General features: G+C 45.0%; 1 protein-coding gene across 1 annotated transcript in view; it reads left to right on the top strand.

Moving 5' to 3' along the window:
- Nucleotides 1–24159, top strand: part of REELD1 (reeler domain containing 1) — a 258348-nt gene that overhangs the window by 119190 nt on the left and 114999 nt on the right. Inside the window, exon 4 of the mRNA XM_069631236.1 lies at nucleotides 14141–14313. Coding sequence (XP_069487337.1) covers nucleotides 14141–14313 — 173 coding nt within the window. The remainder of the gene's footprint in view (nucleotides 1–14140; nucleotides 14314–24159) is intronic.

Raw genomic sequence — 24159 nt, forward strand, 5'->3', positions numbered from 1 at the left:
CCAAGAAGGAAAGTCAAGGCGGTGGCGTGACCCAGAGGAGGTCGACCAGCTCGTCCTTAAATGATGCTGAGACCTGCAGTGGAAGAGGCTCAGCGAAGCTGCGCACTGGAGCAGTAAGAAAGAAGAAATGGCAGAAGCATAGAGATAGAGCATGACCCCACAGGAAGAACCAGTGATGCCAATCTGATAGAACAAAGGTAACGGGAGCGGCGGGAGGTCCAGGCAGGGAACAGGGCAGGACGAGCCCAACGGGACTCATCACACTCATCATAATGGTTGCAAACACCTTAAAGAAAGTGAAGAGTACCACAGGTCTCTTTATACTCATCCCAGTGGTTGTGAATACCTCCAAGATAGCGAAGACTACCCAGGGGCTCATCATACTCATCCCACTGCTTTTGAAAATCTTAAAGAAAGTAAAAAGTAGCAAGGGACTCATCATATGTGTCCGAGTGGTTGTGAATCCCATAAAGAAAGGGAAGAGTATAAAGGGACTCATTATATACATCTCAGTGGTTGTGAGGAAAGTGAAGAAACCTTTGAAAGACAGTTCATTCAGCCCAGGAAGTGGTTGAAACCTGAACCAGGGGTCGAAAGTAAGAAAGAGACACTACCAGAATCCCAAAGCAATAAGGAGCAAAACCCAATCTTGATAAAGCAAGGAACTGCATTTAGAAACGACAGGGAAGACCCAAAAGGTGGAAAAGCCCCCCAAAAAGAATGAAAGGAACTGATTCCCGTAATCACAAAGAACTATTCGAAGATACAATATTGAGGCTATAAAAGCCTGTCTAGGAGAAGGGAGTTATTTGCCTGGACCTCTTTTTCTTTTGATATTTGATTAGAGGTTGGGATAGTTTTTTGGACAGAGGGTGGGTCATTGGCTTTGGACTACACTACTGATGACAAGCTACCTGGTTAGTTTTCTGTTAGGTAGGGCAGACCCTTTTGATAGGGATGGACAGGCCTTTTCACTTTCATTTAAATTAAAAGAATTTGTAAGAATGCCACCATTTCGTCTGTCTCCTTCTTCTGACATAGCACAAGGAGTTGTGGGATGTTAGGGGGAATCACGGGATAAGAAGGGGTTAGAGGAGGGGACTGGAGCCTGGGGGTGGGGGGCGAGGTGAAAAAAATATTGCCATCCATGGAAGGGTCACCGGTGGCTGTGAGAATGCAAGCAGACCCTGGCAGTTTCTGTCGCCATTCTCAGCATACTGATTGGCTGGGTGCCCTTCCCTAGGTGTGAATGCACTTTGCAAAAGACATGTAAAAAGGAAATAAAGAAAAATGTTATCATGAGTTGTGGTGATTTTATCAATGAAGAAATTAGGAAACCCACCACATTACTTGTCAGATAAATCAAAGACATGTTTCTGCTATAGTGCCCACTGAGATTTTAGGAGTGATATATTTTTATCAAGAGAAACGACACAAGATTACTCAAGATTCCTAACTATTTGGCTGCTATAGTAAGAGCTGAAGTGAATCAGGGAGAGACATGCTGTTTACAGACATTATTGTTGCCCTCTACATTAAATTGCGCCACAATCAAATGCGTGAACAAAACAGATATATTTAATCATATCATTCTTGTGTTTTAGACCTATCAAGCAAAGTGCCCTATGATAACACGTGTTTCGGCAACACTAGTGCCTTTCTCAAATCTGGGAATTCCATGAAACAAAAACTTCAATCTCTGTCACGAACAGTTTAAAAAAAAATGCATGAACACATATAGACAGAGAGTAAGGAGTGGTAAAGCGAGGGAGTGTTTGGGATAAGAGAAATATTGCATTGAGAAATAAACAGATATGTCAAACAAACAATACAAAACGAAAAAGAAGAAAAGAAAAATGCTTTTAGTAAGAACCTACTAGTATAACAATCCCAACAGTCATCAATAAATATTCCTGTCTCTATCCTTCCATGTATTACATCTCAGTTAAAGCCATTGCTAATACTGCTAGTCATCTTTGAATCAAATTCATACCCATGTTAATCGTTATTCCAACCCTATGTCGCTTTGATTTGTACTTTATCATAAGTATGCATTACTGACCTATGTAGTTCTACTTGGAGAAGCTTATGTCAACATTTGCTAAAAACAGTTACCAGCACCGCTTATGTCGCATGGTAAATATTGTTGTACTACCTGTGCCTGAAATAATTGAAAAATAGCCTCTGTGAAATAGTCAATGGTTGCTACTAGCTATTAAATCAAACATGAAAATATGTTAATCCATGTCTTACCATACTGATTAGTAGTCAATCCTCTTATATAATTAAACATGCGAGTAATAACAGGGTTACATCCCATCTGTATTAAAAAGGCATGGCATGATTGGTCTTGAAATGTTGGTATATAACAAATATATAAGTTTGACAGTTTGGTCCTTAAGCAACTTGGAGTTGATGTACAGTGATATTTGCTGAACCTAAATAACGGCTGGTGATTCATCAGCGTGACATTGAGAGCCTAGTGTGCCGTAATGGACTAATTGGTACAGTGTCCATCGCTAGATTATAGTTGCTCCCGCTAATCCCAAAATTAATCAGGGGTGGCAAACCATATTATTTAGAATATGCTTGTTTGCTCATGCAATACAAAAAGGGAATGGGGTGAACGTTTAATGCTTACGAGTTTAAAACAGAGCGGGTTGATTCATTCGAAACATGCCAGCGAAGGCGTGGGTCAATGTAAGTCATATATACATCTGGTGATCAGTTTTTATCTGTATTAAGCTGCATTTTACCAAGAATGTGCATGATTAGAGTGCAGCGTTGGCTCCCCAAGTTGTGAGCGGAGTGCCACGTCGCCTACGAGAATGTTTATGGGTTGCCATGGGGACACGGCAACCCCTCATCGCTTTCTCGACGGGTCGGCATGCGGCCGCCATGTTTTGAGAAGAACTAGCTAATGCTAAAGCTAAAGCAAATGGGTGAACCGAACGAATATGAGGGTCATGTTTAGATACATCTAAATGTAATCCAATAATTATTCCTTGATTTTGTGCGATTGTATCTTGTCTTTATTAAAATACATCTTACCAAGAATTTGCACGATTAGTGCGCGGCGTTGGCTCTCCGAGTTGTGAGCAGATTGCCATGTCGCCTACAAGTGTGTTCAGGGGTTGCCATGGGGACACGGCAACCCCTCATCGCTTTCTCGACGGGTCGGCATGCGGCCGCCATGTTTTGAGAAGAACTAGCTAATGCTAAAGCTAAAGCAAATGGGTGAACCGAACGAATATGAGGGTCATGTTTAGATACATCTAAATGTAATCCAATAATTATTCCTTGATTTTGTGCGATTGTATCTTGTCTTTATTAAAATACATCTTACCAAGAATTTGCACGATTAGTGCGCGGCGTTGGCTCTCCGAGTTGTGAGCAGATTGCCATGTCGCCTACAAGTGTGTTCAGGGGTTGCCATAGGGACACAGCAACCCCTCATAGCTGTCTCGACTGGACGGCACACGGCCGCCATGTTTAGCGAAGAACTAGGTTGTGCTTGATCTAAAGCAAAGGAGTGACCCAAACGAATAAGAGGGTCACGTTTGAATACATTTAAATGTAATCCAAAAAATATTCCTTGTTTTGGGATTTGGTTGTGACACAAGAGTTTAAAATCTGTTTTTCTCATATGACCGCATTTCGTATTTCTTTATTTCGAGATTTTCTACTATGTTGTTAATCTCTGTTCCCATGGTAGTACACTGGGTCCCAGTCATTCTATATGGCTTGACATTATTTACAATTAGGTGATGGTTCTAACAATCTAAACACGGGTATACTTGTAAATTAAAAATCCTGTACAAGTGGAACAAGCAATCATATTGAAAGTGGTAAATATTCTATCAGCTGCTAGCATTGAATTAAATATGTGTTTGAAGGTGACAAGTTAGTGCCTCCAATAAATGAACATATATATATATATGCAAAAGCATGGTCATTAAGAAGCAATAATAAGTATGCTAGTTTACTAATCAATTGTAGTCTAATGCATCTGGATGAGCCATTTGACCTAGCATATCATTCTTACAATGTATCGATGACCCATCCACGAACCACAATCAATATGTTATGATACAATATTTTATTTATATCGCGCTCGTACATAGGTGTTTCAGAGCGCGACCAGGCAAAAGGAGGGGAGCAGGGGAGAAAACAAAAACAACGATCTTACTAGGCCCAGTGACATTGAGAACGCACAAGTGCATGGGGAAGGGAAACGGGGGAAGTGCATGGGAGGGAGGAGAAATTGGAAAGTGCAGAGCATAGGGGAGAACAAGATAAATAAGTAAAAAACAGTGGTAGTGCAGCCTGTGAGTGGCAAAGTGAAGGTTAGCCAGATAGGGTGTATCTGATAAGTGCAAAAGAAGAGTGGGGGGGACTGTATGGGCACAGATACAGATACAGGCTCCAGCGCAAGGGCTGGCCAGGAGGCAGTGCAGGAGTCCTATCACAGCTCAGTTGTCCTTAGAACATATCCAGTACTTAAGGGCTCACAAAAAATAATACATTTCATTGTCTTTGTTTAATCCATATTCAAGAGTCCTAAATTTGCAGATTAATCTCTTGATTACCGCCTCTTCTTCCAGGAGTGACTTTTTGAAGTCCAATAAACTTGATGCCTTGTTTTTGCTCCATCTGATGTTACTTTTGCCAATGATTAGCAAGTGGCAGCATCGGATTTTGACTGCCAATCCCAGATAAATGTTCTCTTATTTGAGTACGAAGTTCTCTTACTGCACTCCCGATGTAAATTTAATCACAAACACAAATGATGGCATAGGTCTAAAACACAATTTAATGTAGCAGGCAGCAATACTGTCTACAATTTGGAGGTGGCGTCTTGACCTCTGTCCCTCACATTTGCAACACCATCCCAAACAGGGTTTTATGTAAGCAGGTCGCACAGCATAAGAAGTTGATGTAACTACCACACCCCCCAATTTCAAGCTGTTTACGGATATGTACCAGACACAGTGGGGCAATATGATTTAAGGAGATCATTTGTAGTTCTAGTGTTTTGAAATTTCATTCACTCGGGAACACCAAGTAGACATTAAGGGGACATATCCAAGTAACAGTGCTATAGAGGCAGCTGAAATTGACTTAATATCTCACTTCTCAATATTTTTTTTACTTGGCCAGTTGTCTTTGCTATAACCACCAAGTTAGAAAAAGGCTAAATGGAAAGGTCATCTGATCAACTGGAGAAGTACTCACATTTAATGGGTAAGAAGCTGGACTGATCAGGTGCAGAATCTTGCCTTTAGAGTAGGTTGGCAATATAGATCTTGGAATTAGATCCATGGACATTACAAACTACTCAATAGATAAAACCTGATAGTAAGAATGATCAGCCCAATGAATATTAAAATTTCCCACAAAAAATGAAAGTTCAGATTTCAAGGGAACAGAAATTATAAAATCCATGAGCCCATCAAGAAACACCACAGGATTACAATGAGGATGACAGTGAATATAATACTAAAAAGTAACTGGGCTAGATGCCAGGCTTGTTAAAACCATACTTTAAAAGGAGGAGGGTGCCTTAACCTCAACTGAAGAAGAGTGAGTTCTTAAAAAAAATAGCAACTCCATCTCTCACCTAACAGCACTATCTCAGTGACAGAGAGAATACCCACCATGGCTAAGTGTATCCATCAGTTTATCCATCAGAAATGTAAGGAGCATGTAAAACGCCAGATTATCTAACAGTGGCACCTGTGATGAAATGACTACTCCTCTGTGCAAGTACAGGTATCAGTACTGATTTCTAAACCTCTCATCTGCCCCACACTACTATTGGACCAGCAGTGATCCAGATCATACAGGTGAACCAGGCCCAACTCGACAGGTATACCTCCTTTGCCTCTGATGGGCAGATGACAGGTTATTCGCTTCAGGAGGGGTGTGAGCTACCACAAAAACTTCCAAACAGCAATAGTACTGTGATACCAACGTAAAGAAAATGTACAATCAAGGTTCTATAAAATATAGAAGACTTTCATTAAACTAAAAAACTACAAACATACCACTAAAACACTAATAACCCACCCCTGTAAAGGAAGGAACAGAATATGCACAATTTGGCATGAAAGGGGGCACTCTTTGCTTGAAGGTTCGAAATGGTATTGAGACAGGTCAAGTCAGGCTCCGCACAAAGGGGGGGGGTGAACATGACATTTCTCCTGGGCAACTCTAAGTCCATCCCCACCCTGCCTGCCTGCCTTGCATCAATGAGACTCCAGCAATTACCACTCTGGTGTGACATTTCAATTGTCCCAGAAAGGCTTCTCTTTGAAGCACTGGTTCCCCTAACCCCCATTAGGGTATATCTAGTCCTCTTGTGAAGTTGGCAAGCCTTCCTATAAAGAACAAATGGGCTTCTGGGGCTGATAGCAAATGGTTTGTTTTGGGTGAAACTCAGCCCAGGCAGGCATACACAAAACTCTGTTAGATGAAGGGGTCACTAGAAACCAGGTTGATAATCAAATGACATTAAGGATTTTGGGCAGTATAGTTGTATGGTCCCACAGACCAACATATCAAACTAGATAAGGTTTATGTGCATTTAGTAATCTGCCACAAGGCCTTGAGGGTATACAGTTATATCTAATTTGGATCAGGGTTACCCACAGTTAAAGGCAGTCCCTGGCTGCTGGACCTTTGGATTCCAGCAGGCAAGAAGGCACATCTTAATGTGTAACTGCCATGTTGCAAAACTACAAGGCCGCTTCTGGGAGTGTGTCGTAGACAGTCCCAGCAGAGTTTCACGTTTGCACTATACTTTTCAGCATGGAGCATTATGAAAGTGAGCCTAATTAAGAGAGTTCACTTTCTGAGGCAGAATTACCAGCATCATTTTGTGTTACAAAAATCGAACAAATCTTGAGCTAATACGCCCATACAAAAACCTGAGCAAATGCTCTTAGCACCACTCTGGTTGCTAGTGCAATAAACAGCGAGTGTAATACACGGGTTTTGTCTCAATCCACATTACATAAAGACTTTTGCACTGGGTCAAAAATGAAACAGCCTTATTTCTTTTACTATGCTTGCTGTGTAAAAAGAAACAGATTTTGCCCCAAACCAAGTACCATCTTTTATATTTAAATAAAAGTGGAGCAACATTCTTTTAGTGATTCCGTATTGCTTAAACAGAAAAAAGAGAAATCAGCTTCTGTACTCTGTCCTTGCCTTGGTTTAAAATGTTAGGTGAAAAGGTATTATCTAAATTTGGAGTAAGCCCTAGTAGCTCTACTCACTATCATGCTTGCAGAAAAAAACTGTCAATACCTTTTCCCTCCATTGCAAAAATCAAAGCATACATGAATGAAATAAGTAACAGATGAAACAGTTGCCCCTCTTCCTTGATGGGTGCACACAGGTCAAGTGACCACGAGCCTGCAGGCATACCACTATGCTGTTCTTGGCCTCGCTGTCAAGCGGGCTGTGCCTGGCAAGAACTCCGGCAGCAGGTACAGATTGTACCCTACCAGGGGGAAAAGCACAGAGGTGCCAAGGGAGCACAACGCCCTTCTGCAGCCTCAGCAACCAGAACAGACATTAGAGACCATCTGTCTCCCGCTGTACAGCAGCTGGCAACAACCCCAGCAGCAGGCTGAAAGACCTTCTGAACTGCTAGGCAGAAGAACTGGCTGCAGACAGCAACACACCAAAAAGAGGAAATCCACTGAGAGAAGCAATAGAGAAACTGCACTCAGGAACTGAGAAGCCAGAGCAGATGGAAAAGCAGATCTTTGATGTTTCCCGCAGGCCGATTTCTTTGAAGCCTGGTTGCCTGGGCCCGGTTTCGGCACTGCGGGAAACGTCTTTCCCTTTGCACGGCCCCTTCCTCTTCCGTTCCCAATGCAGGGGATACCCCAGCAACTCCTTTTCCGTCCTCCACCCTCCTCCCCCCAGGATCAGTGGGCTGCTCAGCGGCGGACAACCCCACTACCCCGTCCCTTGATCCTCTCTCCCCCCACACACACATATATATACATGAACAAGCGGTCTGTTGCCGCGAGTCGCTTCGTTGTTTTCATGTTGCTATCTCTGTCCTGGACATTATATTAATTAAAGCCATTTTTTGTGCCTGTAACACCCTGGCTTCCTGTTTCTGTGTTTGGTGAAGACTACTAGCCCCAAACTTCTTCCTGGAGTGCCATCCGCTTTCTTTGTACCTTCGTACAGGGACTTTTCTGAATATATATATATATATATATATATATATATATATATATATATATATATATATACATACAGACACTCCTCCCCCTCTCCAAATCCCCTCCTTACCTGACAGTCCGCACCACCTCCACGATCAGCCCACTTCCTCCATGCGCAGTGAACACCAGCTTACTTTCCCGACATGCCGTCTTGCGATGAAAGCGCCCTTTCAAGGAAATGGATGCGAGGAAAGTGGCCTGATGGGAAAAAGCTTGTGGTCCAGTAGTGGGTGCACTCTGTCCGAGCAGTAAAAGCTGTGTCCATATGCGGGTTTTTGAATGGTGTGCCACTGGCCCTGGAAAGGAGGGCGGAAGCAACATCATCCAGTTTTACCAGGATCCTTAAAGCTGGTCCTTTGTGGCCCAGATCTACACCCCAAACAGCACCAGTGACTGTGCTTGCTATCACATGCTCACCATACTAGTATACTCTTTTGCAGTCTCAATTATTTTCTTGTCATTTGGTGAAAACGTCTATCGGACTATCACCCCTTCAATAATCAGACTAATTATGAGTTTAGTGGTATCTCAGCGGTAATACCACTGAGATACCATCAAACGGTGTTTACCATCACCACCACTTGGTATTATCCCCGGTGGTATTACCATCGGATTACAAGTGGTGTAGGTGGTGTTAGTCCCCATTAATTGCAGTTCATAGGACTCCATGGGGATTTCAGCGATATTATCAATGATGGTAATACTGCCGATTTGCCTGTTTTGGGGTGGTAAGGTGGAAGAATTACCTCCAGCATTTTGCTCAAGGTATTTCCTCTGCCTTACTTCGAAACCTGTAGTTCTGCGGTGTGGTAATGCAGCAGAAATGTCACTTCATTAACACAATTTATTTGACCACACTGTCAAGGGAGTGCCGAGGGAGAACGCAAAGCGTTTCCCCTCTGGGTTATTTTGGGTGCTGCACAGGCCGGTGAGCTGGCCTGCACATAGCGCGCCCCCAGGGATATTTAACGGGGCAGGGAAGGTTCGGGAGCAGGCGATGGTTAGGAACTACCCTGGCGGTTATAGGAAATAGGGTGCACAAAGGGAATAAATAAAAAAAATGTTAAAAAGAGTTTTATAATACAAGCAGGCCAATATCCTTTTAGTGGGACAGGTAATTTGACAGCCGGCCAGTTTCAAGTGATAAACCTGGGTGCATAACTTCAGGGGGTCAATTTCAGTTTAGTATTTATTAGGTTTCTGATGAGTTTCTAATCGAGGCTTACACAGTCGCTCACCACTTTAAAGGGGGGAAAGGCTCAGGGGTTAGACAGGTGGATCAGTGGGGTATTGCGCAAGTGCGCAGATTGTGGGCCACTCTATTGTTAAGTGGGTGGGAAAGGAGGTGGAAAAAAGGGTTTTTGTCACCCAATTGGGGTGCAGCTACAAAGTGGCGCTGGTAAGGTGGTCAGGTTTAGGGGGGCTTCGTTGGGATCAGCTCCTGCCTTTGTTGGCAGGGTTGAAGGAGCGCTATGGGTCTCCAGAGGGGGTGATAATTCATGCAGGGGAGAATGACCTAGTAAGAGACACAGGTGTGGCCCTGCTGAGAAAAATGAAAAGGGATTTAGTATGGGTCCGGGAAATGTGGCCCAAGGCAAGTGTAGTGTGGACTAAGCTGTTGCCGCGGAGAGTATGGAGGGGAGCAAGAAATGAGGGAGCAATAGAGCAGGCGAGGAAGGGAATAAATAGAGAGATGGTGAAATGTTGTGCCTTGGCGGCAGTGAAGGTTTTGGAGCACAAAGAAATAGTATACGAGGGCATCAAGATGTTCAGCGAGGGTGGCGTTCACCTGTCAATTTATGGGAACAGTTATTACCTTTTGGATTTGACTTTGCAGGTGCAAGTCATAATAAGAAGTTGGAAGTAGAAGGAAGTTGGTAGGCGTGGGGCAGAAAGAACACCTCGGTGGAGGGTTTTTCTGTTGCCGGAGGCATGTCCCCTTTAGATGAGGGGGGAGTGATGCACAATGGGGGAATAGCGTGGGAAATGATGGGGGTGGTGCTATTTGCACCAACGGGCTACCCCGGCGGAACAGCTATTGAAGATGGAGGGGCATGGCCCCGGGGAGAAAGCGGGACGCCTTGAGTAGATGGTAAGGAGACGGTAGCGACCAAGGGATAGGTAGGGCGGGTAAAGAGAAGGAGTGCGGGGAGATGCAAGAGTTGTTTCAGGAACTGATGGGAGAGTGGGGGTGCCATTGGCAGAGGACAAAACGAAGGGACCGGCAGTGGTGTTGACCTTTTTAGGGATTGAATTGGACTCAGTGGCCATGACCTCACGCTTGCCGCACGACAAGGTGAGCAGACTGGTATGTTTGCTGGAAAAAGCAGTGGGGGCTCGGAAGATGACACTAGTGGAGATGCAGAGGCTGGTGGGGAATTCAAATTTTGCATGCAAGGTGTTTGCCCCAGGGCAGACTTTTTGTAGAAAAAATGGTGCGTTAAATGGCGGGAGCAAAGTGCCGACACCATCGGGTAAAGGTGTCAGGGGCAGTTTGGGAAGACTGTAGGATTTGGTTGCGTTTTCTGGAGAGTTTTAACGGGGTGTCCATGTGGCTACAAGGGGATCTGGTGTCATGGGAAGTGCAGATATTTTCAGATGCAGCAGGTGCGCAGGGGTTTGGAGTGTTTTGGGGAAGAAGATGGTGCGCCGAGAAGTGGCCATCGCGTTGGTTGAAGGAAGGGAGAAGCATAGCATTTCTGGAATTTTTTCCTTTGTTGGTTGCAATGGAGTTGTGGGAGAAGGAGTTGCAGAACAGGAAAGTGAACTTCAATATTGACAATGAATGCGTGCTTCATGTAGTGAACAGGCAGTCGGCAAGGGATCAGAGGTTGGCGAGGTTAATGAGGGAGTATGTTTTGCGTTGCATGGAATGGAATGTGGTGTTTAGGGCAACACATGTGCCGGGGAAGGATAATGGCATCGCTGATGCATTATCTCGTTTTCAATGGCAGAGATTCCGTGCATTGGCTCCAGGAGCAGAACAGGAGGGGCAGCAGATTCTGGAGGAGCTGTTGAAGATAGGAAGCTGAGAGCACTTGCTTTGGTGGAGGGTTCGCTTGCCCCGGCTTCTAGGGAGGCATACAGGAGAGCATGGGAGGATTTCATAAAAGGGGAGCTTGTAGTAGTGGAAGGGCAGGCAGGGGGAATGTGGAAGAGCGGAGAAGGGATGATGTGGTAAATTTCCTCTTGAGATTCATGGATAAGTGTTGGTCTAAGGTAACTATAGCGGGGAAGATGGCGGGGGTCGCTTTCTATGGGAAATGGTTTTGGGGTTTTAAGCGGAGCGGTGGAGAAATGGCAAGCAGCATGTTAGAGGGTTGGGCAAGGGAGAGTAAGAGGGGGAAGGATAGTAGGAGGCCGGTATCGGTGGCTCTATTGGTCAGGTTGTGTCGGGCAGTGGAGGGCGTCTGCTGGTCAGTTTGGGAGGGAGTGATGTTTGCAACTTGCTTTACATGGTTGTTCTTTGGGGCCTTTAAGGTGTCTGAGCTGGTGGGAGTAAAGAGAGGAGTAAGTGGCCTGCGTTGGGAAGATGTTTATTTTTCGGAGTTGGGCATGGACATCAGGATTACGAGGTCAAAGACGGATCAAAAAGGAAAGGGCTGTTGGGTGTTGCTGGGTTGGGGCAGTAAGGAGTTGTGCCCTGTGAGGACAGGTTTTTGGTGGAAGAAGCTATGTGGGCGAGGACGGGTTTGGTTTTTCAGCATGAGGATGGGGCAGCAGTATCAGCAGCACAGATTTTGGGGGTTCTAAGGAAGGTGTTGGTAGCGGTTGGGGAAAAGGCGGAGGAGTTTGGAACTCATTCATTTAGGATGGGTGTGACATCTGAAGGTAGTCGGTTGTGCTTATTAGAGGATAAGGTGAAAAGTTTGGGAAAGTGGAGGTCCGGGAAGTACAAAGGGTATATTAGGAACTTTGGTAAAGGGCTGTTTGAACTAAGGATCGGGGGCGTAGGGGAGGGCTGAACGGTGGGTGGTCGTGACTGAAAAGTGACATTGAAATTTATTTTTCAGATGCAGTGCAGAGGCCGCAGATTTGGATTGTGGGCCACTCTATTGTTAAGTGGGTGGGAAAGGAGGTGGAGAAAAGGGTTTTTGTCACCCAATTGGGGTGCAGCTACAAAGTGGCGCTGGTAAGGTGGTCAGGTTTAGGGGGGCTTCGTTGGGATCAGCTCCTACCTTTGTTGGCAGGGTTGAAGGAGCGCTATGGGTCTCCAGAGGGGCTGATAATTCATGCAGGGGAGAATGACCTAGTAAGAGACACAGGTGTGGCCCTGCTGAGAAAAATGAAGAGATTTAGTATGGGTCTGGGAAATGTGGACCTAGGCAAGTGTAGTGTGGACTAAGCTGTTGCCGCGGAGAGTATGGACGGGAGCGAGAAATGAAGTAGCAATAGAGCGGGCGAGGAAGGGAATAAATAGAGAGATGGTGAAATTTTGTGCTTTGGCGGCAGTGAAGGTTTTGGAGCACAAAGAAATAGTATATGAGGGCTTCAAGATTTTCAGGGAGGATGGCGTTCACCTGTCAATTTATGGGAACAGTTATTACCTTTTGGATTTGACTTCGCAGGTGCAAGTCATAATAAGAAGTTGGAAGTAGAAGGAAGTTGGTAGGCGTGGGGCAGAAAGAACACCTCGGTGGAGGGTTTTTCTGTTGCCAGAGGCATGTCCCCTTTAGATGAGGGGGGAGTGATGCACAATGGGGGAATAGTGTGGGAAATGATGGGGTGGTGCTGTTTGCACAAACGGGCTACCCCGGGGGAACAGCTATTGAAGATGGAGGGGCATGGCCCCAGGGAGAAAGCGGGACGCCTTGAGAAGATGGTAAGGAGATGGTAGGGACCAAGGGATAGGTAGGAAGTGGAACAAATTAATTATTTATTTGTTGGGGGAACTGAAAGTTTGAATTATTAAATTGGTTGTTAAAACATTTTTGTGTTAGTCTGTAAGGCCAGGGAGCCAGGTTAGCAGTTATTTGTGAGCTTTGGCCTGTCACATTAAAGCGACCTTTTCACTACAAGCGAGTCTGGGTGTTTTTGTGCAGTAAGCCCAAAACTCGCAATGAGGTCATAAGGTATCTGGCTTCTAGCCTCTCTTCTTTTGGAATACCTAGCACTGATCTGAAATGATCTTATTATCATCCTTTGAAGAGCACGCATGTGGTCTCCTGGAAACCATAGGGCCTCATTCTGACCCTGCTGGTATCCTGGAGGTGAAGCCACCAGGATACCGGCAAATGTTGATACCGCTTCTGGCGCCCGGTCCAACGGCAGTGCTGCCGGAGAGACTCCATGAGGGGATTTGCCGTCATTGCCGACACCAGTATTTTTTTGCTGTTAGGGCGCCAGCCTTACCGGCAGTTTTAGCTAGAGGTAATCCAGGTGCCCCACTGGGAGACCCATAGTCGGCCGATCCAGTAAAGTGCCGGTATCCATGGTTACCGGCACTTTCTTACCGGACCGGTCAACTTAGAATGAGGCCTATAGTCTCTCTGCTTGCCCCACAGCATTACCCTGTATTATCTCCTTTTCCATCCTCCTACCCGCTTCAGACTTCTGTGAGCACATCACTTGAGCTATCTGTCGCCATTTAGGGTACAGAGAACACATTTGAATGTTAACGTCGCATTCAAGGTATATGATTTTTGTCAAATGAATAATATGCTATGTTGTTTTCCCCCGTGTGTCCCTTGCACTCTACATGCTATGCTGAAAGCTGGCAGCAGTCATTTTCTTCTGTAATGCCGAACTTTTAGCACATTGTCAAAATAAACGATTGATTCTAGAAATGTTTCTACATTCCCTGAAAACCACTCACCTTAATGTCGTGTGGCTTCTAGTGTCTGATTGCGTTTGTGTCTTGTGGAATCTCCTAAATGTTTTTTTTTCTTTTACAGTCTGTCAGTAGTCCAGTCGTATTTTGTTTACTGGCCACGAATTGAATCTGCCATAGTTTTGGACCTCGCCAAAAACAGAAACCTCTCTCTTCATGAGGAACACACCAGTGTGGTCATTCCCACACAGCTCACTTCGCCTTTCACCGTGAAAGGAAACATTTCAGGAGACCAAGGTACTGCTGGTATAAAACATGTGTTCTTGTTGGTAGGTGTAATCTCCTCCTCACCCCTGTCCACCTTTGGGGGGGGGTCTTCAGGTGTATTGGGTGTTTACAAGTATGTGTTTGTGGCATGCATTCCGCTGCAGGACTCTGAAGCTGTGCACAGCCTGTTTTCTGTATTAACATGATGTGTGAACTCCTACCTCTCTTCTACCCGCTTGGAGGGAGAGGGTGGGTCCCTTTGGGTAGAAAGGTGGCGAAGGGGACCCCAGGGTTCTATAGACCAGATCTGGTGGCACGGCCTCAGGGAGATCCAGATGCATTACTGTGTAGATGGGCGAGAGGGACGGAAGAGATGCTGCGGGTGACGAGACTGCGCACAACCTTTGACTGACGGGATTGCCAGACTTAGTGAGGAGTGGGGCCCCCTCTTTGCTGGGCGGAAAGGGGACACAGCTCTGTGAGCATAGGTCTTCCTGTTCTGGAGAGCCCTTTCGAAAATGTGTCTGAATGCTAGTTGAGAGAGGCGTAGGAGCCCATTAGGCCCACAGCTTAATAAGAGAGGAAGATCAGGGGGATATATTCTATGTTATTTGGCATTTATATAGCGCTCTATATATCATGGGTATGACCTCAAAGCGCTATAGAGGAAAAAAGGAAAAGCCGTGAACGATAAAAGTAGTTGAATGGACGTAGGGAGAAGAGACCCCCCAAAAGTGCCTTCCTCAGACCAATAGTTATAGATCACAGACAGTACTCTGAATGAAACGGATCCTGGAGCCCTGTCCCATCTGAATACATTCTGGCTTGATTTGAACATCCCCTAGAGGTTGTGTGAGAGCCCCGTCCTGTCTACAGAGTATATCTCCCCCAGAGATTTAAAGCATCCTTTAGGCTGGCTACAAGTGTCCCTTTTGTCGGGATGTACTTTGGACCTTCCCTGGAGACCCAGGCCCTGTACTGTGCAATGACAGAAGCAAAGGATAATAGAAAATATCACACTTGGATAGTTAGCAACTGGAGCAGAGACAGCATGAGAGATAATACATCTCTCTGTGATATAGGCAGGAGTCAGAGTCCTTTATGGGTTGAAGTGTATGCGTGTGTTTGCCTGCACAGTTTGTGTACATTTACATGTGGATTCTGTATGTGTGCAAATGGGATAGGTGGAGGCACTACATCACTTATGACAAACATACAGAGCAAATATAAATGGAGCCTCTGCTCTGACAAGGGACTTTGAGTATTTAAGCCAAGGGGGAGTGTGGGAACTCTTGGGGCTGGAAGTGGTGGTCAATAACCTCACAGCTGGTCTCCCATTAAATTACACAAGTAGCGCCCAGATGTAAGGAATCCTGAGTGTCATAAATATTTGCAGAGTTTTGATGAAATCACACTTTATAATTAGTATTACTATTATTATTAGGGTAGTTACTGGGTGCAAACCTAGCTTTGGGAAGCCAAGGAGCACTTTACAATAATAGGGGGCAGAAGATGGCAAAGGAAGCAGAGAACAGGCAGTGGGGAGATAACTACTGGGGATGGGGAGGGTGGGCAACGTGGCAGCAAGGGATCGTAAAGCAACCAGGGGAGGAGTCAGTGGGGAGCAGATAACCCAGTCTCAGGTAGGGTAGGGGGTTTGGACCTAGGTGTTAGAGAATAGCCATTCCTTGAAGAGGAGGGTCTTGAGCTTCTTTTGAACTGTAAAAGTGAGGGGGCAGAGTCTGATGTTGATGAGGAGGAGGTTCCAGAGTCTGACGCCGTGCACAAGAAGGCTGGAAATCACTTCCTTGACCGTTGACCTGTCTACAGCATCGAGGTAGAAACTAGGTAGAATAAACACTGGTGGATGGAACAAGGGATATTGGGCCTCATTCCAAGTCAGCCGGTCTGGTATTAAAGTGCCAGTATTCATGGATACCAGCACTTTACCGGACTGGTCGACTGCGGGTTTGCCGGTGGGGCACCCGAGTTAACTCCAGCTAGAAGATGGCGGTAAGGCAGGTGCCCTACTGGCAAAAAAGCCGTTACTGGCACTGGTATTGCTGGTGCCGGTAATGACAGAAAATCCCCTCATGGAGTCCTATGGGACTCCATGAATGGGGATTAACACGTTACTCCATCACTCATAATCCGGTGGCAATGCCACCAGACTGAGTGCCGGAAACGGCAATAACATTTCTCAGTAACCAGGCAGATATACTGCCAGGATACCGGCAACCTTATAATGAGACTGATATCCCTAAAATAATAAAATAAACTATCATTTACTTTTGGATTACGTTTTCTTCAACGTGCAAGTTACAGGTTTAGGACTTGATTCTCAAAGACTTTGGAGGTCATTGTCTGGGTGAATGAAATCAGAAAAGGTGGTGGAAACATTGTTTCCAGCACTCTTTCCGATCCACCACATTTGTTCTGCCTTTATCAGGTGCAGTTGGGGAGAGGGGCGAACAAATCATGTCGCCCCCATAAACCAGACACATGTGGCTGCCTTACCGCCAGCATGGATTTTTATTCTGGCAGTAATGTTCTGGATGCCTATGGGATCTGTCTGAAATTACCACCTGGTAAAAGCAGACGGATTCCATAGGAACCCATTGCAAATGCCTCCCGCGATCATTAGTTGCGGGAGGCATTTACAAGTTTGTACCAACGTAGAGGAAAAATGAACCATAGGCAGGATTTTAGCTATGTTTTATGCTTCACTTTTCCGCTAAGTGATGGAGAAGTTAAACATTGCACGGGGGGGGGGGCGTGCAAATGGGAGTGGTCCACCGCATGCCAGTAGCATTTGAATTGATCATAGTCCCTTTGTGTGTGCTTTTGAGATGCATGCAAAGTCTGCAGCATTCCTATTCGAGGGCCATATTACAGAAACGTTGCATCAGTCAAAGTGCAAGTGGCACTAGGACAGAAACTGCCCAAGTGCAAACAAATATGACTTAAATGCATTTTTGCATCAGGACAAAGGATTAGGTCTACAACAAACATTTCTCTAGTGCAAGAATTAATTGAAAGAATATGATTTGTTTACTATGCCAATTTTTGCCCTAGTGGTTATTGCACTTGCACTGGTGCAAAGGTTCTGTAATACTATATTTGGGGTTTGCACAGTTGCGCGTTGAACAATATTCACAAAAACAAGTAATATGCATCTATGCAATTGAACACATGCTGCTTGCATAGTGGAGATACAATATGCAAGTGGAGTTCTCCCACAGCAAAGGACGTGGCATATCTGTGTATCTTCATCAATACATTAATCAGTTTCACAGTTTGTCATGCACTATCCTTGCACAAATCATCAACAGTAATAGAAAGCTTTCCAACGTATTTCTTTATTTTAAAATAAATTGAATGAAACATCAAAGTTAAAATAAGTACTACAATTTGCGCTTACAATTACGGTGCCCTTTCAATACTTTCCACCTAATACCAATTCTAATTTTTCAAAAGGCGTCTAATCGTTTATTGATTTGTGAATCTGCTGCAAATGGTGATTTGAAATCAGTAGTGAACTCCATACTTTGGGATGCGAGATAGAACACAAGCTGGGAAGACCGGCTTCCCGGGCTTTCCACAAAGGTTTGGCTGCAGCTGCCTGCACGTGAACTTGCACCACTAGTTTGCTGATTAGAGGAATTTAACCAGTTACTCCTACCCAGAGAGATCCTACTAAAGCATTAATACAATTTCCCTCACAAGTGCACCGCCTCTTTCAGGGTTGCATTTTGGCCTTGTTTGCACTATGCTAAGCCTGGCAGTATCTGGTTTTACGCTTTCCCTGTGTTAAGTCCCTCTCGCTACCTTGACATTCTCTTGGAGAAATGGTCATAGAGATGTGGAAGATCTACTGCTAATTAAAAGCTGCATTTTATGGAGTTGGCCCAGACAGCACTAAGAAGAAGCGGTTCAATGTGTTAATAACCCCTCAAAAATATCGCCATACAAGAATATCGCCATATTTGTGCGGCAATATTAAACCATGGAACCTGCGGGGGACACCCCTGCAACCTCCATTTCTTTTTAATGGAGAGGGGGACACCTCCGCAACCCCCAGTCCCAATAACCCCATAAATTATCCCCACTAATAATATCGCCTATGGCCATACCCCACGACCATATATATGGCTTTATTATTGGTGGATTGGTGGGGATAATATTACCTGATACCGAAGAAGCCTGGTAATGAAACAGACATGAAGTGTGTAATGTTTTACTTACTCTTCAGAAGTCTTCAACTAGATGTGGCTTCAGTGGCAAGGCATGTGGCACTCCCTGTGATCTCCAAGCCAGGGATCGTGAAGACAGTGCCAAGTGGACCAAAGGGAAAGTCGGGACCTGGGGGAGGATGGGGCAGCTGCTTCCTCTGGCAACTCTTAAATGATGTCCTTGGCTGACCAGGATAGAAACCCGAGACCTGAGCCCACAATACACCTCAGCAAGCGATGAGCACTTAACTAGTTTAGCTTCTACATGAATTGATTTCTTTTACCATGAATGCAAGGTAGCAAGGATGCACTACTGCCTAACTCCTTATTCCAAAGCCCCACCCACCAGTCAATCACTGATTTATCCACTCACCTCTGGAGCTCCTCTTTCCCCTTCTCCCCCAACCTATCAAGGTCCTCTACTAACCTTGCAGCATGTCTGTAACCCCTGGGTATGTCCTCTTTGCACAGTGCACCACTGCACCCCGGCTAGGTCTGCACTGTGTAAGTCCAATAGATGCATACGTATTTTAGAATTGCCATTCCTATTGCCCCATACACCACGTGCGTAAAAAAGAACTATGACCTATCAATGCCATTTCTTTAATCTTAAAGTTCCACTGTTGCAGATGGAGTGGGATCGACACATTGGATTATTTATGTGGGTGCTCTCTATGGAACATCATCCATTTTAGTGGTTGCTTTAGCATGCTTATTGAGTAGCCTATGTTTTATGTTGCCATGGTGCCTCCCAACTTTCCAGACTATAGGACTGTGCCGTTCATGGCCATTTGGGGTGTTGGAAGCAGGTTGATGGTTGTGTGCTCTCCTGCTCGCTTAGTCATCACTTGAATGCAGCTGGCAGGGAAAGAAGGCCTAAAATGCTGTCCCCAAAGTGGCAGAGAGCCTCGGCATAGAGGGTCTTGTAAGGGACAGTTGTCCTCCTGGAGTGTTGTCCTCAATTTGAATGTCTACCTTGACCTAGCTAGGCTGCTTACCTCTAGTGTAATTCTCTCATATAGCATTCCAATGGCTTAGTTACCAATTCACTACATATATTCTCTTTTCTTCAACGGGGGCCAATCAGGTGTAGCTCGGGTAGTGGAGATCCTTTTTTTTCAAGCTCTCCTTTTGTGACCCCAGCACTCATCCTGCAGAGCCAATTCCTGGCTATGACACCTCTGTCAGGGGCCTCAGCTTTTCCAGAACTCCATCCAGCCATCAGCATGGGGAATCCAATATGATTATCTAATTAGTATCCCTCACAACTCCTAGGAACTCTTGAGCATACCTCAAGGTCAACAGATATCCTCAACACAACCTAATGTAATACCATCATCACACTAGTAATGATGTCCATCAAAGTTCTGCTGGCCAACAAGGGAAGATCTTGTCCCTTCTTTTGTTTACGTTTTCTTCTGATCAAAACACTGAAAACTATACATTCATCCCAATGATCGATATCACTCACTGTTAGATTTTCATTTTCACACATGTGAGTTAAGTCTGTTCATGTTGTGAGAAACCAGAATGTGTCTCACCACCTAGTCCCCGATGATCTGTCATCCAGGTGGCCAGGACATGGCCATTGATTTTGGATTGGACCAGTGCAGGAGGATTACCTGGCTGAGGGGTCTTCAGGGAGTGGGAGTGGGATGCCGGATGGTGAGACACAGTATCCCCTTCCCTATAACACCTTTACCCCATACAACCAGGTAGGATATTTAGAAACTCTACCCCAACACCTTTTACAACATCAACACTTTATCTCGGACAGCTGCTATGAGAGAAAGCAGACTAACACCCCAGCAGTTTACCTGACATGTCCCAATACAATGGTCAGGCAATTACTGGCCATCACACACACCTGACTTACATTAAGATTCCCCACACGGATAAAAGGCGGAGCATGAGAGCACACTCTTTGCGAGGCAAAGCACACAAGGAAACAGCAGTTTCGAGACGGCAGCTGAACAAGAGAGGAAAGACGGCAAAACAGAAGGGGATCGCAAGGAGGGAAGTTCCCTTGACCTTTTCAACAAGGGACCGTTACTTCCCTGAAACCTCGAAAACAGAAAGCGTAAAACCAGGAAAGCAGGCTGAAGAATCCTGCATTGTGTGTCGGAGGTCCCCGGGGCCCTCACGCGTCAATAATCAAGATGAGGACAAGTGCCAGCTGCTGTGGTACTGTCTTTGGCTCCAAGAATATAGCAGCGTCAGTGAAATCAACACAGATACAAGACCGGTCTGTGATGAAGCCAAGGTTGCAGGCAGCAACCTTGGCGAGCGCTGGAATGAACATTGTTAAAATGCATGTGATAAGAGACACAAGTAAAGTTGAACTGCTGATGAGTGATTGAACTTTATAGCAAGATACAATACCTTTGACAGAGTGCTTCGGCACCACTTGGGTGCTCAGTTGAAAGTCTCTGTAAGGTATCCAGCTGAGAATTGGCAAAGTGAATGTAAGAAAAGGTTATATCAAGAAGAGAACAAGTAATTGTGAATCAAAGTGGTTTGTGAAGGGTCAAGCAAACTCCCATGCAGAGTCGAAAGTCTTTGATTTTTATAAAGTAGAAATATTCAGTCTGAGCCCGGCGGAGGGGAACCCGGGGTGAACAGTACATCACCCGAGAAGTTGTATATGTGAAAAATTTGGTCCGAGCATGGCAGAGGGAGACCAATTGAATATTTTGTGTTAAAGTGGGTCTGAGCCCAGAGGAGGGGGACTTGGGGTGACCAGTAAATCACCTGAAAAGTTGTATATGTGAAATCCTAAGAAGAAAGTAACTTTAATGTTTGTCGTGCTGCATCAGGCCCTCTGAAATAAGAGACTTTGAATGGCAAAGAGATTTTGGCACAGAAGGCCCTGATGTTGAGGTTTTGAACTGCATCCTCGTGCTAGAGAAGCCAAAGAGTGTGCTAAGCTTGAATGCGCCACCTTGTCCTCTGCTGAAAACGTGGGGATGGTAATATCCTGACAAATCATTTCTTGAGCACTTTTCTTTTGCATAACATTGATTCCCACACTATTTGTATTTAGAAGTAAGGATTGGCAATAGGTTTATTAGCATAGGCCCTTTTGACAGACTTGACTAGGACTGCGTTATTGTTATTTGACTGTCATTGCTTGCTCCCATCTTTAGATTTAGGATTAGATAGGCGTTTTTAAAACCCAGTCGTAGCTCAATAAACACCCTTGAACTGTGATCACTTGTGTCTGTGTTACTGTTTGATACCATGCCTTCCTTGCAAAGTTTATCTCTCTGAGTGTTGGAACTCTTCATGGCCCAATTTCCTTTTCACCCCACACTCCACATTGTGGATGCTACCATAGTTGGGGGTCACAAGGTCATGGCTCAGCACTTTAAGACCACTACTGTGACAAAATGAATACTGCCCAGCGGGGTATTTGGTGACATAGATGAAGAGACTGACCACTGAGCTGAGACTAGACCAAGACTTTTATTTAAGAAAACCAAACCTGTATAACAAAAAGTAAATGTCTCTTCCCACTGCCAGAGCTGGGAGGTATTTAGGAAAATGGCTCTCTTCTCCCATACTTCCAGTAACTTTCTCCTGTTCACCACTAAGGCTCCTCAGCCTGCCTCACTGGGACAAAGAAGAGGCTGCTCGAGAGGTTTGCTGTTTTACAGAGCCCCTCTTCTGAGGAACTGCTTCTTGCAGATTTTGAAAGGCAAAGACATGGATTCTCTTCCTGTTTCTCTAGAAATATTTACATCCTATTTAGTTTCATGCTGAGACAGACTCTTGGCTGGTTGCAGTGTTCATCGTTAAACAGAAGAAAGACAACTCCTTACATAGCCTTGGGCGTGTCCCAAAACATGCACTTTTTGACAGCATGGGCGCTCTCCGAAGAGATTGTATTTTCCATGTTCAATGGTTAACTTTTCTCGCAAATGATGCTCCTGAAGACCCTTTGCTCAGGGAGTTGCTCTCTTTGGCCAGGATTTTTGTATTCCTTGGGGTGTAGTTTTGCCAGATATTATCCTTGGCTTAAGGTACGTCTTTTTTCATTTGTATATAGTTTAAAGAAGATAGATAGATAGATAGATAGATAGATAGATAGATAGATAGATAGATACCTATACCTCGGGCAAATTGCCAAGAAACCAGGTGTTTATAAATTAAACAGCCACCATCTTTTTTTTCTTCTCGATGAGAGAGATAGCCGCGGCTATAGCCGACGATATTGGAAAATGAAACGCAGAAAAAAAGTAATTTGCAGTTCAAAAACATGCAAACGCGTACAAGCTAGAAATTGTGTGGGGGAGGCAAGAGGATACCAAGTGATATTTGGGAGTTGGAGGGAGTCTAGGGACTGAGTTTGTAACACAAAGCTTTTCTGTAATCTCGGCTATAGTCGCAAATAGCTGACATCTCAAAGCAAATTGCATCACAGAAACTCTGTGTGTTGTGGGGGAATGGAAGAGGGCAGGGGAGGTGAGAAGGCCATATGGGAGTGCGGGATCTGACACAGATGAGGGGGCACTTGGTGATGGCCTGTGTGGGTAAAAAAGCTTTTTTTCCCAGCAATTATTCTGATATTTGCGGCATTAAAACTACAAATAGCCGTGGCTATCTGTAGTACAAACACTGGAAATAGGCATCCGGGACTCCCATGCATGCAGTAACCAGACCCGACCCAGCTAAGATTCAAAGCAAGGAAGGTGCCAGACCCCAAGGCCATGTTGCCTATTAAATAAGCACAAGTTACAAGACCACTTGACCACTTAGAGCAACATGGCGTGAGTTGGATGGCCTCTTACTCGCTTTGAAGCTAAGCAGGGTCGGCCCCAGATGGGAGACTTGGATGCCTAGTTTAGTATGGACTACAGATAGCCACGGGGTATATTAATAACCAAGGGTATTGGCAGATCATAGCCGCGGTTGTGAAAAAAAAATATATATATATTGTTACAGCTACATTAAATGGCCATTGACACAGGGGCTCCCATTAATACAGAAACTGGGACCAATCCTGCATAGCTTCAAAGCAAAGAAGGGGCCAGCCCACTCAGGCCATGTTGCTGAATAAATGATCACAAATTACAAGACCACTTCCTAGCTTTGAAGCTTACAGGGTCAGTCCCGGCCCTGATTACTGCACAAATGGGAGACAGTCCACAGTCCTGGATGCCGTATATTTTCTTAGTTTTAAATATCTCATAACAGACTAAGAAAACACATGGCACCCGTATTTATTTTTAAACCGTGCTACTGTCAGTCCTTGAAAGTATTGCACTCTAAAGGTCAAGCTGTCATGAGGCCCACAAGAAAAGAGCTTCTATCTCTGGCTAAGGAGCTGCGAATACATGGAGAATTGCAAATCGATCTTGCACGTGCGAGGCAAACTAGAATAACCTTTAATTATACATATGTACAAAAAGAGGTCAGGGTGCCCCTCTGCAAGAAAGAACACGGCATGATAACCCACTCAGAGTCCACAGCCACATGTTTTAACTAACTGTATCTTTCACAAAGGAGGAATATCCATTTGCACATCTGTCTTTGTCTTGCCCACTTGAGCAGTGCAGCACCGAGATGCTATGGTAATCCACCTTTGAACAAGAGTACCAGCAGTAACCCCAGACATGTGTTTCAGCCTAGTCGGGCCTCATCA

Source organism: Ambystoma mexicanum, chromosome 6q (assembly GCF_040938575.1).
Source record: "Ambystoma mexicanum isolate Mex_15411 chromosome 6q, UKY_AmexF1_1, whole genome shotgun sequence".
In the NCBI taxonomy this organism is placed as follows: domain Eukaryota; kingdom Metazoa; phylum Chordata; class Amphibia; order Caudata; family Ambystomatidae; genus Ambystoma; species Ambystoma mexicanum.